The sequence below is a fragment of the Achroia grisella genome, unplaced genomic scaffold, assembly GCF_030625045.1.
Source record: "Achroia grisella isolate CSIRO2021 unplaced genomic scaffold, CSIRO_AGI_Agris_v1 utg1080, whole genome shotgun sequence".
NCBI lineage: Eukaryota > Metazoa > Arthropoda > Insecta > Lepidoptera > Pyralidae > Achroia > Achroia grisella.
Window position 1 is genome coordinate 1,597,858 of NW_026712570.1, and position 14,332 is coordinate 1,612,189.

The window sequence follows — 14,332 nt, forward strand, 5'->3', positions numbered from 1 at the left end:
TCTGTAGGATCGGATTTTACACTATCTATAGTATAGCTTTTACGGTACAAGTTGAAAGATATATATATATATAAATATTAATAGTGTTGGCGACAGACCTCTTTTTATAGATATTTCTATTTTTAAACCATATATTTTTATATACAATTTTTGACATATATTTTTTATTATATTGTTTTTCTACATTGTGTCATATACGCTACCACTAAATACATCACTATAATTTTGGTAAGTAATTTTATTTGTACTACCCTATTTCACTGCCGTTGCCAGCCGTAATATTGGTCCTTCTACCGGTGTAATTACCAGCTAATATTAAATATTTTATATACAACAAAAATTTATATAATTTATTTTCGAATATTTCAACAAATGGTGTTGACAAGAGGTATGGCAGCGGCACAAAGCGCCCCAACGGATCTAGATATCCCTCCTTCAGAGGTATCCGCTAGCGCTTCACGTGTCATTAATCCCCACGGTTCACATCGCGGCTCCCATCATTCATCGACCTCACTCCGAGCTCAACGTCTTGCGGCAAAAGCACTACATGCACGTCGCTTAGCCGAACTTGAGGCCGACCGAGACCGCGCCGCCGCTGAGCGAGAGCGTGCCGCCGCAGAGCGGGAGTGCGCTGCCGCCGAGCGCGAGCGAGCCGCCGCCGATCGGGACCGTATGGTAGCTAACTTAGAATTAGAGGCTGAATTAGCGGCTATTGATGAAGCTGCCAGCTTGCACTCACAGTCGTTTAGAAGCTCTAGAGTAGAAAATTGGGTATCTCATACTAACGCATCTTTGTCTGAGAGACAGATTATGCCGTCCCAGCACACACCTGCGCCACAAGTGCCTGGTGTTTCCTGCCCAATGCTGGCCACAGACTGCGAGCGTGTGGTCTCGCCTGGCGTCTGTGTCACTGGCATCAGTGCCGGTGCCGCGGCGCGCGAGCACGCGCCCCACATCGCATCTGTCCAACCGTCATTGGAAGTACCGGAAGCATCATTACGATGCGGCCGCAAGCGCGCTGCCTCGCCAGGCGTTGCAAATATATTATTTGCGACGCGCGAGCACGCGCTTCCTTCTGCGCCCGCACCGTACGCAGTGGCAGCATCAAGTGCCCACGGCGTAACCTCCACCCAAAACTACAGCTACGGTGTGCCTCAGCCAGGCATTACTGCGACACTGGGAGCTACAAATGAAGCTGGCGCGTTTCAATCTAAGCCGCCCTCTCACGTTCATAATCCTTATACACAGACACACACGTTAGGTACACAAAACGAATTTATTTGTAACCAAAATAAAAATGACCGCTCACATGTACCTACCACTTCACAAAACCAACCCAGTGACTTCCTGAAGTTGGCTGAAGTCATAAGTGACCTCGCCCGTTGTAGCAGTGGAAAAATTAACCCAGGTACGGTAGTTAGCTTGCCTATATTTTCCGGCACGTCACCCACTCATTGGTTAACATTTAGAAGTTCATATCTAAATTCCAAAAATATGTTTTCGGCGACGGAAAATATAGGTCGATTAAATAATGCACTCCGAGGAGCCGCCCGTGATGCTGTCATTTCCCTCCTGGCCTTGTCGCAAGACCCAGAGGAAATCATGGCGGCTCTGCAGGAGCAGTTTGGTCAACCTGAGCTTCTGATCCGTCACTTAGTATCAGAAGTTAAGGCCATGTCCAAGCTGTCAGCATCTGACGGTGGCAAGGAACTCCACCAGTTAGCTTGTGTGGTACGCAACTGTGTCCACACCATAAAGATGTTGGGTTCTGTGGAGTACCTCGCCTCTCCAGAGTTGTTGCATAGTGTGCTACTTAAATTAACTCCACTGATACGTGAGAAATGGGTTGATTATGCATTCATAAATGCCGATACCGGGTTCCAATATAAATTAGAATTGCTTTCCGCCTTTCTCACACATCAGTCTCGAGTTCATTTGAGGTTTGGCATTATCGATGACATTTCGCGCCCTAAGCCCATAGAAAAGGCTCGCACGCATGTCACGACTAATGTCAGCTCAGACGAAAGTCCGAGTGACATATGTTATGCCACCGCCTCAAACTCCATAGCTCGTAAGTTGTCAAAAGGCAAAGTTACTCCATCTACGGCCGCAGTTAATAACAATAGGCCCTCAAATTCTCCCTCTATTGCTTATTGTTTATACTGTAAAAAGAATGGTCATGAGGTCTCAAATTGTGATTTATTTAAAAATATTTCTGTTAATGAAAGATGGGATTGGGTTAAAAATAATAAAGTTTGTCAAAGATGTCTCAAGCGGGGCAAACATTATTATAGGACTTGCAAAGGTAACTGTAGGGTAATAAATTGCAAAGGTGGATATTACCATCATGAGTTACTTCACAAACAGTTAACAAATTCTGTTCATTACAGTTCAACAACAACTGGCGAACGTGAAGTAAGTTCGGAGAGTGAAGTCGCACCAGTAATTGTGGCCCACGCTCACGGCAGCAGTGCGATACCATGCGAGACGCCTTCTCCTTCGCGCTCACTTCTTAAAGTGCTGCCGGTAACTGTAACTGGACCAAAGGGTGAGATGGATATTTACGCTTTATTGGATGACGGGTCTACAGTTACTCTGATTGACCAAATAGTAGCCGACACAATTGGTGCACAAGGGCCGAAAGGCACTATTCAAGTTAATTGTGTGGGCGGCTTGGCGAAAGATTCTGTAGTAACCTACATTGATATTAACATCAAAGGCAAGCACTCTGTCGAAACCTTTAATTTAAAACGAGTTCGCTCAATACCTAATTTGGGTGTAGCATGCCAAACAATTCGTACTGTAGATGTTGCAAAGTTCTCTCATCTTCAGGATTTGGTAAAAGAACTGTCTTACGAGGAAGCCAAGCCTCTCTTAATAATTGGTATTGACAATTGGCATTTGTCATTACCGCATGGCATCCGACGCGGTTCTCGTAACCAACCTGTGGCTGTCCAAACCGTTCTAGGATGGACAATGTTCGGTAGGCTTCCGGGTAAATCCGCGGAGTTTATCCATCATAGCTCGGTTTCCGATTTAGAATCTTTAATAAAAGAACATTATCATCTCGATTCGATTGGCATTACAAAAAAGGACTTCCACAGCATAAACGATGAGCGAGCTTTGGCTATTTTAAATGAAACCACCCAACGTCTTCCGTCAGGTAGGTTTGAGACTGGTTTGCTCTGGCGACCTGATATCATCTCAATTCCAAACAGTTATAAATTAGCTTTATCCAGATTTCATAGTTTAGAAAGAAAGTTTAAAAAGGATCAAAATTATGCCGAAGCTTATAAACAGTATATAAATGGGATGATAGAGAAAGATTACGCAGAGCTTTGTACTAATGTACCTCCTTTAGGTAATTTATGGTATTTGCCTCATTTTGGAGTATATCACCCCCAAAAGAAAAAGCTGAGGCTCGTTCATGATGCCGCAGCTAAATGTTCAGGAGTTAGCCTAAATTCTCTGCTACTCCCTGGTCCTGACCTCTTACAACCCTTATTAGGAATTCTCATGCGTTTTAGGGAAGGTGAGGTAGCCCTCAACGGAGACATTCGTGAAATGTTCCCGCAAACAAAAATTAGGGCACAAGATAGAGATGCACAACGTTTTCTCTGGCGAGACGATCCTTCTCTACCTATAGCAGAATATAGAATGTCTTCCATGATCTTCGGCGCCACCTCCAGTCCGTGCACCGCCATTTTTCTAAAAAATAAAAATGCTTTAGAGCACCAGACTAAGTTTCCCGAAGCAGCAGAGGCTATTGTTAGAGACCATTACATGGACGACTACCTTGGAAGTGTAGACAGCCCAGAACTCGCCGCTCGATTAGTTGCAGATATCGTCACCGTGCATAAAGCAGCCTGTTTAGAGATGCGCTCATGGGTATCCAACAACCCCAAAGCGCTTACAACAATAAGTCCTGACTTGTGGGCTGCCGACACATCCGAGGTAGGTCTCGGACCGACATCTCCTTCGCAAGTTAGAATTTTAGGGGTGGCCTGGAACATCAAGGAAGATACTCTTAATTTTAGAAAGTCCACAGAACTGCCTACCAGTGTGACAAAAAGAGTAGTCTTGTCCCATCTCATGAAGGTTTACGATCCTCTTGGATTTTTGATGCCACTAACCATCACCGGTCGCATCTTATTTCAGGAAACATGGAGAATGGGTATTGACTGGGACGAGGAGTTGCCCGCCTCTGCTAAGGCAAAGTGGCAGACTTGGTTCGCCGGTATAGCAGAAGTCTCGGCCAAAATTAAAATACCACGCTGTTACCGAACCAGATTTGCTGCGGAATGCCAGCTCCACGTCCTAGCCGACTCAAGTGAATCCGCTTACGCTTGTGTGGCGTTTTGGCGTTTTGTCCACCAGGACCAATCTGTTCATTTGGCTCTTATAGGTGGAAAAGCGCGCCTAGCCCCTTTAAAGCCTGTGTCTATCCCACGGCTCGAGTTACAGGCGGCTCTCATGGCTTCTCGATTCGCAACTTACATCCTGGAGGCACACCGTCTTGTTGCTTCTAGAGTTTTCTTTTGGACGGATTCCCTAACGGTTTTAAAGTGGTTGCGTAGCGATGCCCGCACGTTTAAGCCGTTTGTTGCTCACCGTGTAGGAGAAATATTAGAGACTACAAACGTTGCCAATTGGCGTTATGTTCCATCGGCCTTAAATGTAGCAGATGATGCTACACGCGGTCTATACTCTCTTTCCTCTTCCTCTCGATGGTATACTGGTCCAGATTTTCTTTTGTCTCCACCAGACGAATGGCCTCGCGAGCCTGCGGTCATTGCTCCACTAGTAATTGAGGAACTAAAACCCGAACACGCGTTAACATTTTTGCTAACCGAACATCCGGAAATGCCATCTCCGATCGTAGCGAATCACGATCATTTCGGTCGTTGGGTTCGGTTGGTTAGAGCAACCGCTCGTGCACATTATTGTGCTAAAATATTTCGGTCGCTTTTGAAAAAACCTCCAAATTCAAAATTAAAGAGTGCTGCCTTCAAGGTCTCCTTCAAAGTTTTGAAACCTCTTTCGGCCGCAGAAATCTTGGAGGCCGAGAGGCACCTATTTTTATATACTCAATTGGAATCATTTAAACACGAATTCTTGAGTCTTACCGCGGGTCTTCCCCCAACTAATCAAGGGAGGCTTAGAGGTCTTGTGCTGATGTTGGGAGAAGACGGTTTAATCCGTTTAAATGGAAGAATTCGTGCTGTATTAGATGCTCCCGCGCAGGACATTAACCCTATTGTTTTAGACGGTCGACATCCAATTGTAAAACTCCTTCTCGATCACTATCATCGGAAATTTGGTCATGGTAATATCGAGACCGTCGTTAACTTCCTGCGCGGCAAATTTTATATAATAGCTTTACGCCCAAGTGTCAGGTCTGTTGCCAAACAATGCAGTTTCTGTAGGATTAGGAAGCTTCTCCCATCTACGCCTCAATTTGGTGATCTTCCTGAAGATAGGTTATCCCATCATCAGCGCGCGTTTTCCTTCTGCGGTCTTGATTACTTCGGTCCAGTTGAAGTTGCCGTTGGGCGCAGACGAGAAAAACGCTGGGTAGCTCTATTCACATGCCTTACCATCAGAGCCGTTCATTTGGAGATCGTAGGAAGCCTTTCCGCAGATGCTGCTATCATGGCCCTAAGAAGATTTATTGCTCGTAGAGGATGTCCAGCGAGAATCATCTCAGATAACGGCACGGCTTTTGTCGGCGCAGCCAACCAACTCACAGACGTTTTCGACTTCGCGGCCAACCATAAAATAGAGTGGGTCTTCATTTGTCCAGCGGCACCATCAATGGGAGGTGCGTGGGAACGCTTAGTGCGATCAATAAAGTCTGCGCTTTCCGTAACCCTGAAAGAACAAGCTCCAAGAGAGGAAGTATTGAGTACCCTACTTCTGGAAGCGGAAGCAGTAGTCAATTCTCGCCCGCTGACACACGTACCAGTAGAGCCGGAGACACTACAGGCCCTCACACCCTTCTATTTTTTATTGGGCACACCATCAACCGAGTCGGTCCGTCCCCGCACCGATGCAGATCTTTGCCGTCGCTTAGACCACAGGAAGGTACTGCGGTTAGCGGAGCTGTTTTGGGCCAGATGGCTTCATGAATACCTACCCACGTTGATTCCACGAAAGGCCGGATCGACGCAAGCCAAATTCAAAGTGGGAGATCCAGTTCTGGTGGCGGATCCAAATCTTCCGCGAGGAACCTGGCCCAAAGGCCGTATTTCTAAGATATTCACCGGTCCTGACGGAGTGGTCAGGGTGGTGGAGATCCGGGGAAGCATGGGGATCTTGAAAAGACCAGTGCGCAAAGTGTTGCCCTTACTCCTAGAGCAGGGCACCCAAGAAAACTGCGCACAGTCGCCACTATAGATTGGTGCTCTGCACCGGGGCGTGCCATGTTGGCGACAGACCTCTTTTTATAGATATTTCTATTTTTAAACCATATATTTTTATATACAATTTTTGACATATATTTTTTATTATATTGTTTTTCTACATTGTGTCATATACGCTACCACTAAATACATCACTATAATTTTGGTAAGTAATTTTATTTGTACTACCCTATTTCACTGCCGTTGCCAGCCGTAATAAATAGAATAGAATATATATATGTATATATGTATACATATATTAATTTAATATGCATATAATTATCTATGCACATAAATAAAATTGGAGTGTCTGTTTGTAATATTGAAATAACCGTTTTTTACAACATGCATATGAATATAAATATGGTACATACACCAAAAAAACATTTTTTCCAAATTTTTGTCTGTCTGTTTGTTCTGGCTAATCTGTGAAATGGCTGGACCAATTTTGACGGGATTTTTATTGGCAGGTAGCTGATGTAGTAAGGAGTAACTTACACTACTTTTATTTTAGAAAATTAAATTAAATTTTTAAAAAGAAATTATTTAATTTTCTTCTGAATCACCAAAATGAGTTATAACTGTATTGCATTGTATTAGTATTATATTTATCTATATTTAACATTAATGTATGACATTATATAATATCAGGTATACTATATATATTATTATTTGTATATATTTATTTGCATTTCATATATATTATATAATATTTATTAGTAACTTTGTGTTTGTGTTTTGACATAACTGCCCCACAACGCTTTCTGTATACCTAAAGGTTAGCTGGTGGAGAATGCCATATGGCATTAAGCTCGCCTTTGTACAAGTTTTTTGTGCATTAAAGAATAAATAAAAAATAAATAAATTAACTCTTGTTAAACTCCATGCGGACGAAGTCGCTGGTACAGCTAGTAATTAATATAACTTTTATACGGCGAAAGAATATCTCAAATCTATACACTGGTTCGGATTTTTAGACTGGGAGCTAGTCGAAACCGCAAGAACTATTAGTGATACAAGGCTCTCCTCCTCACCTCACGAGTCGGATGATCTGTAATTGGCTAAATTGGTAAAATCTGCTGATTAGGACCTATCCTGCCTGGAGAGGATGGGATTGCTAGTAATAAGAACTAATTACTCAAAGAGACTACAGCATGGGGTTTTCATGGTTTTTGGGGATTTTCGCGCTAAAACGCCGTAGCTAGGTAGGTAGCGCCGATACACCACCATCTTCGGCCAGTAGTCCTCCTTCATGAAGGTGGATAGTCTGTTGGTAGGGACCACAAATGCCTTACTATTTGTGCTATCAAGCTGAGCGTCAGTTGAAAGGTTAGGTAAGGAAATATAAAAGAGTAAAGAGGTATAACATCCTATTCGTATGGAAAGATAACGACGAGCGTGTAATAATGACGTGGTGATTCGTGTACATAGGCGACAGTGATCACCTATAACTGAGACACAAAATTGAAATGAATGCTTGGCAACGCACGTAATGCCCCTGGAGTTTCAGGCATCAATAGGCTACAGTATCCATTTACCATCAGCTGGGCCGTATGCTTCTTTGCTACCATCTATACATACATGTAAATAAAATTGAATTGTCTGCTTGTAATATTGAAATATATTTATTAATATATACGGTACATACACCAAAATAACATTGTACAATTTTTGTCTGTCTGTCTGTTTATTTCGGGTAGTCTCCGAAATGGCTGGACCGATTTTGACGGAACTTTTTTTGGCATGTAGCTGATGTAATAAGGAGTAACTTAGGCTACTTTTATTTTAGAAAAATAAAGTTAAATTCCACGCGGACAAGTCGCGGGAACAGCTAGTAATAAATTATTTTAAGTTTCAGTTTCAGTTTCATCCCGACATATAACCTGGTATGCCTCAAATTGGCTCGGCGAGCACGCCTCGTGGCTTCATCTCATCAGGTGCAGATGTTTCGACTGTTATTAAGATATAATCTCTACTTTCGACACACTTAGGCAAATTACACCATTCCATTTTATACACGCTCCACACATTGCTATTGAAATCTAAAACTTAACTCATTATAATAAGAGCGAATATTTGTATTCGAAATATATCCGATAATCGAGAGGCAAAGTTAAAATGGCTTTATTCCTTGAAATATTATAATGTGCATGACAATTGCAAACTATTTGACTATTATATCCTTTCTGTGAGTTCATTACTCTATATATACCCAAATTAATTAAAATACATAGGTATAAATACTAGCTGTCCCGGCAAATGTTGTTTTGCCTTAAAATAAAAAAAAAAAATTAGGGGTGGACTACCCCTAACATTTAGGGGGATGAAAAATAGATGTTGGCCGATTCTCAGACCTACTCAATACGCTCACAAAATTCCATGAGAATCGGTCAAGCCGTTTCGGAGGAGTATGGGAACGAAAACTGTGACACGAGAATTTTATATATAAGATGAAACTGATAGTCCAAAAGACTAACTTTCTGAAAAATGGGTACCGTGAGTTCAAAATTCAGGATTTTAATTGAAAATACAAGTTCAATAGAGATGACAGGTTATGATAGCCTTTTCTATTTAAAAAAATATATATTTTAACCAACACCATCTATTGAACTAAAAGAGTTCTTTAAAACAATATTATTTTAATAATTAATTAAAAATATTAAACGGTGTATTTAAAAATAAGGAAAAATATTACCTTATCATTTTCAGAGATATTTTACTAAGATAGTCCAGACATGTGGCGGCGTGGTGGGCCGGGTCATTGGGCTCGCTAAAATATGGTCGAGCGCAGTGATGGCTGGCTCATCCGTCATATTCCTGAACGTGTGCTGTTTGTAGCGACTGGTCTTCTCTTATCACTACGACTGATTTAATCTTATTTTATATTTATATTTGACCGTAATAAATTAGTGCTGATTGGTAGGTTGTATTCACACGTTTCGACTTGTAAATGTAAACTTACAAGGATTATTTAAAAGAGTAACACACGAGTTTCTTGCTCGTTCTTCTTGTGATGAGTCAGCTTTCCGAACGAGCGGTAGATAAAAAAAATTGGTATGACTATTCAAAAGTGCTTAAATTAAGTTTATTTGAATAAATGATTTTCTGTTCTATTCTATTCTATTTCTTTGGCTTTTATATTGACCTACATTCTGTGAAAACATCATACTAATTTCTTCAGCAATAGATGAACAGACAGTCATTGTTTCTCACGATTTTACTATACTTAATTGTGGTGAATATTGAACATTTTTTCACAATTGATTAAATTGAATAATGAGAAGTGAGAGCGAGAGAAATTTCGATAGTATACCTCTACAGTTTTTTCTATAATCTTCCAAAACATGTTAGCCTGTTCAGAACTGCAGTTTTATATTAAAACGTGTATCTGAAACTGCACTAGCAGGCTTGTACTAGTTCTGTCTGGACAGTGTTACGTTGTATGTTACTTATTCACACTAAGAAAAATAAATAAAAATAATCTATACGGTTGTATCATAAAGAAAATATTTATTAATACATGTATTGTTGTGTTAGTTCGTATCAAAAAGTTAATGGCAAAATTCACCGATTGTACATTCCTACTTATATGAAAATGTATTTGTACGAATTTGGTTCGTTTTTGTTTAATAGACTGAATAGATATAGGGACTCAAGAGGAAGGTTTAGGATATTTAACGTCCCACTATTGTACAGTATCTTTAAATGTGCGATAACCTATTAAACCTAAAGATATTTTCTATGTCTACGCGGGCGAAGCCAGGCGCGGAAATCACGGCACTGAAGACGACAATTTGACATGGTAGCATCGACACTCCACTCCTTTCGGCCAGTAAGTAGTTCCTTCATGAAGGTGGGCAGCGTGTTGGCGATCCAGGCCATAAACGCCTTGATATTTTAACTACCAAACTTAGCATCTATTGAAAGGTAAGGTAAGGTATTAAAGAGTAAAGAGGCATGATATCTTAGTCCTATGGAATGACAGCATCGAGCGTCTAATAATGATGTGGTGGTTCAAGTAGATAGGCGACAGTTCCCAAATATAACTAAGGTAAAACTTCGCTAATGAACGCCCCTAATGTATGAGAATGCTATTTGTATTATATACAATATCTTTGAATAAGAACAAAGTTAAGTAACAGCCTCGGTGGTCAAGTAGTTCAGCATACCGCCTTACTTCCAATAGTCGCGGGTTCGATTGAGGAATCACGCACGATACAAACATATATATTCGTAAGTATGATTGTTTGATGATAATATATAGGTATTTACGAAAAAAATCTATATATTAGTATCAGTTATCTAGTATACATAACACAAGCTTCAGCTAGCTTAACTTGGGTCTAGATGGCGCTGTGTGTATTGTTCTTAGATTATAGATTACTATTATCTTAGTTCTATGGAAGGACAGCAACGAGCATCTAAATTTGACGTTGTGGTTCATGTACATAGGCGACAGTCACCAACTGAAACTGTTAATACTCATAGTATTAAAATCGCGCATACTGCCATGACGCGCTCGTCATCCTACTGCATCTGCGCACCGTGTAACATTTTGTGCATCTGTGGCGTATCGCGTTTGCGCGGGAAAACTAACTACAAAATGGCTTCTTTTGCAGAATTTCTAATTTACTGTTGTACTCCTGATTACTATTTTTTTTATACCGTTCTACTTAATTATATATGTCTGAAATTTACCTTTATTAGAATTTCTAGTTGAATTAGTACACGTTTTTTAGGTAGAATTCTAAGTTATTTTTTATGTTTTGTTAATTGTGAATTGTAAGCACAAATTTGTCACATAAATGTCTTCTTCTGCACAATTTCTAATTTACTGTTGTACTCCTGTTTACTATTTTTTTTATACCGTTCTATATAATTATATATGTCTGAAATTGACTTTCCTTAGAATAATTCTAGTTGAACACGTTTTTATAGGTAGAATTCTAAGTTATTTTTTATGTTTTGTTAATTGTGAATTGTAAGCACAAATTTGTCATATAAATGTCGTAGTTGCCTATAAATAAGGTTACGCTTAGTATAATAAATATATTATAATGTATTATGTATTATATATAATGTAACTGTGTTGATGTAAACCTTGTTGGTGACCTAATAAATAAAAAAAGAGCTACTTATATACACCAAAACTGGCATATAAATACAGCCCCTATAATCATACGCTAACAGTAACTAAGACACAAAACTTCGCTAATGAACGCCCCTAATGTATGAGAATGCCATCTGCATTAGATACAACGTATGTTATACAATATGTTTGAATAAGAACAAAGTTAGAATCAGGAATCAAGTTCGCTCTGCAATCTAGTGCAGGAGTTGCCAGTTCCGCTCCACTCTTACACGCTACGTTTAGTTTTGACTCTTTTGTAACTAGTCTACGAGTTCGTACGTGTACTCTCATTTCAACATTTTGATTGAACAATGTAGAACATTGTGTATTCATTTGTTTTACCACAATGTTGAGCTATGTATACAAGTTAAAAGTAGTTATTTTTACTTTTGTCTTTTCTAACATTTATTCATTGCTAGCCGGCGTCGCACTGGTGTACATGTATTATATATATAAATCTTCCTCTTGAATAACTCTATATATTAAAAAAAATGCTTCAAAATCCGTTGCGTACTTTTAAAGATTCAAGCATATATAGGGACGGACAGACAGCGACAGCGACTTTGTTTTATACTATGTAATGATATATGTATTTATTATTGTTGGTTCAAAGATTTTTCTGTATTTTTTATTATGGACCACAATTTCGAATACTGTGTGAACACTAGTTATTATTATTATGTATGATTGATTAACTTTTTATGAAAGAAAACATGCATGTACATATCTATTTCAATTCTAATATAATTTACTCAATGAACAAGAACCAACCAGAAAGCGGAACACCACAAGAAACTTCGTGGTTCCGTATCTAATCTCGGATTTAATTTAACGACTTGTTGTTTTGTAAGCTGAGCGCATAATACGCTTGTGAGTTCTGATTGTAAATAAGCCGGCGATGTACTAAGCTCTAAATCAGGTGTTCTACTGTTAACACACGGGAAAAATGTAAGAAAATCTGCCTTTACACTTATGTTGTTTCACGCGCGAATCGCCTTTTATCGCAGGAAAGAATGTGCTTGTAAATTTGGACAAAGAGAACGAGGAACACCGCGCGCGACGCCATTTTGCGCATTCCAGCGTTCGGCAGTGGTGCGTGTTTTAGCGCCTTTTTTAATTGTTAATTATCATTGCAAAATGGCGCAAAGACATAATGATATAATGCTAATTTATAAATATTGAACGTATCTTTGGAAAATAAAATTTGCGGAATAAAAAAAATAAATTTCAAAAGAAAGTGAAACTGACATTATTCTTACGCGCAATTACGCGCGAATGAGTGAACACAAAAAATAGTGAAATGTTTTAATATTTAATTATCATTGTAAAATGGCGGACATCTAACCATGGAGCAAAGACATAATTATATAGATATTGATAATTTATAAATCTTAACCGTGTCTATGGAAAATATAATTGGTGGAATAAAAATATAAATTGAAAAAAAAAAGTGAAAGTGCGAAAGAGTGAACACAAAAAATAGCGAAATGTAATTACTCACGATTGAGTGCTTGGTTTTCTCGTGCTAAATCGCGAGCGGGATTTTTAGCGTGAACGTTTTTTTTTTATTTTTTTTTTATAACACGGGGGCAAACGAACATGCTGCTCACCTGATGGTAAGTGATTACCGCCGCCCATGAGCACCCGCAACACCAGGGGAATTGCAAGTACGTTGTCGGCCTTTTAAAAAGGAATAAGCTCCTTTCTTGAAGGTTTCAATATCGTATCGGTTCGAAAATACCATTGCTGGAAGGTGATTCCACAATGTGGTTGTGCGAGGCAAAAAGTTTCTAGAAAACCGTACTGTGGAAGACCGCCATTCATCCAGATGATCAGGATGGTATTTCAGTTTCTGGCGGGTGGTACGGTGGTGAAACTCAGCAGCTGGTATTAATTCGAACAATTCCTCAGAACACTCCCCGTTATATATGCGGTAGAAAATGCACAGAGATGCAATATCTCGCCGCAAAGCCAATGGGTCGAGTCTGTCACATAGACGTTGATTACTAATGATTCTGGCTGCTCGGTTCTGAATGCGGTCAAATGGAAGTAGCTGGTATTGTGGTGCTCCCGCCCAGAGATGAGAACAGTATTCCATATGCGGCCGGATCTGCGCCTTGTATAATTGCAAGCGATGGGCCGCCGTGAAATACCGTCTCACTCTACTGAGCACACCAAGCTTGTTTGTACGTACGTTTAAAGGCAGTTAGTGTTAAGAATATTAAAACTTTTTGACTTCCGATAGCGTTGGCACCTAATGATTTACTATTCCGACTTACATCCTGAAGTTCTTGAGGTCGAATGTCTAAAATAACCATTGTGTTGGATTGACTGGAAGAGATCTCTTTTAGGAATAAGTCCCTTTACAAAATTGTCATTTATTTTTGTATTGTTTTTGCTGTATAAGAATAGTTACTGCTTCACGTTAATGAATTATGATTAGAGTTATGTATGAATGTTAGCTTCATCAGTGGTTCACCAACGTGCTCCGCTAATCCAGATTTCAGTGAGTTGTAATCACCAGCCATCTATGTAGTTTCTGAGAGAGATAATAATAATAATCTCAGGACAATTCACACAGCGCCATCTAGACCCAAGTTAAGCTAGCTAAAGCTTGTGTTATGGGTACTAGATAACTGATACATATACATAGATATTTTTTTTTGTAAATACATACATATTATACATAGAAAACACCCAGACAGGTACAAAAAATCATACTTATGAATACAAATGTTTGAACCGTGCGAGGAATCGAATCCGCAACCATCGGACGTAAAGCGGTGTGCTAGACAGCTAG

General features: G+C 39.8%; 1 protein-coding gene across 1 annotated transcript; it reads left to right on the forward strand.

The window, feature by feature from the left end:
* The first annotated feature begins 390 nt into the window (after positions 1-390).
* Positions 391-6,396, forward strand: LOC131842488 (uncharacterized). Its single transcript, XM_059191029.1, has one exon. The coding sequence runs from the start codon at positions 391-393 to the stop codon at positions 6,394-6,396; it is 6,006 nt and encodes a 2,001-aa protein (XP_059047012.1).
* The last annotated feature ends 7,936 nt before the right edge of the window (positions 6,397-14,332 follow it).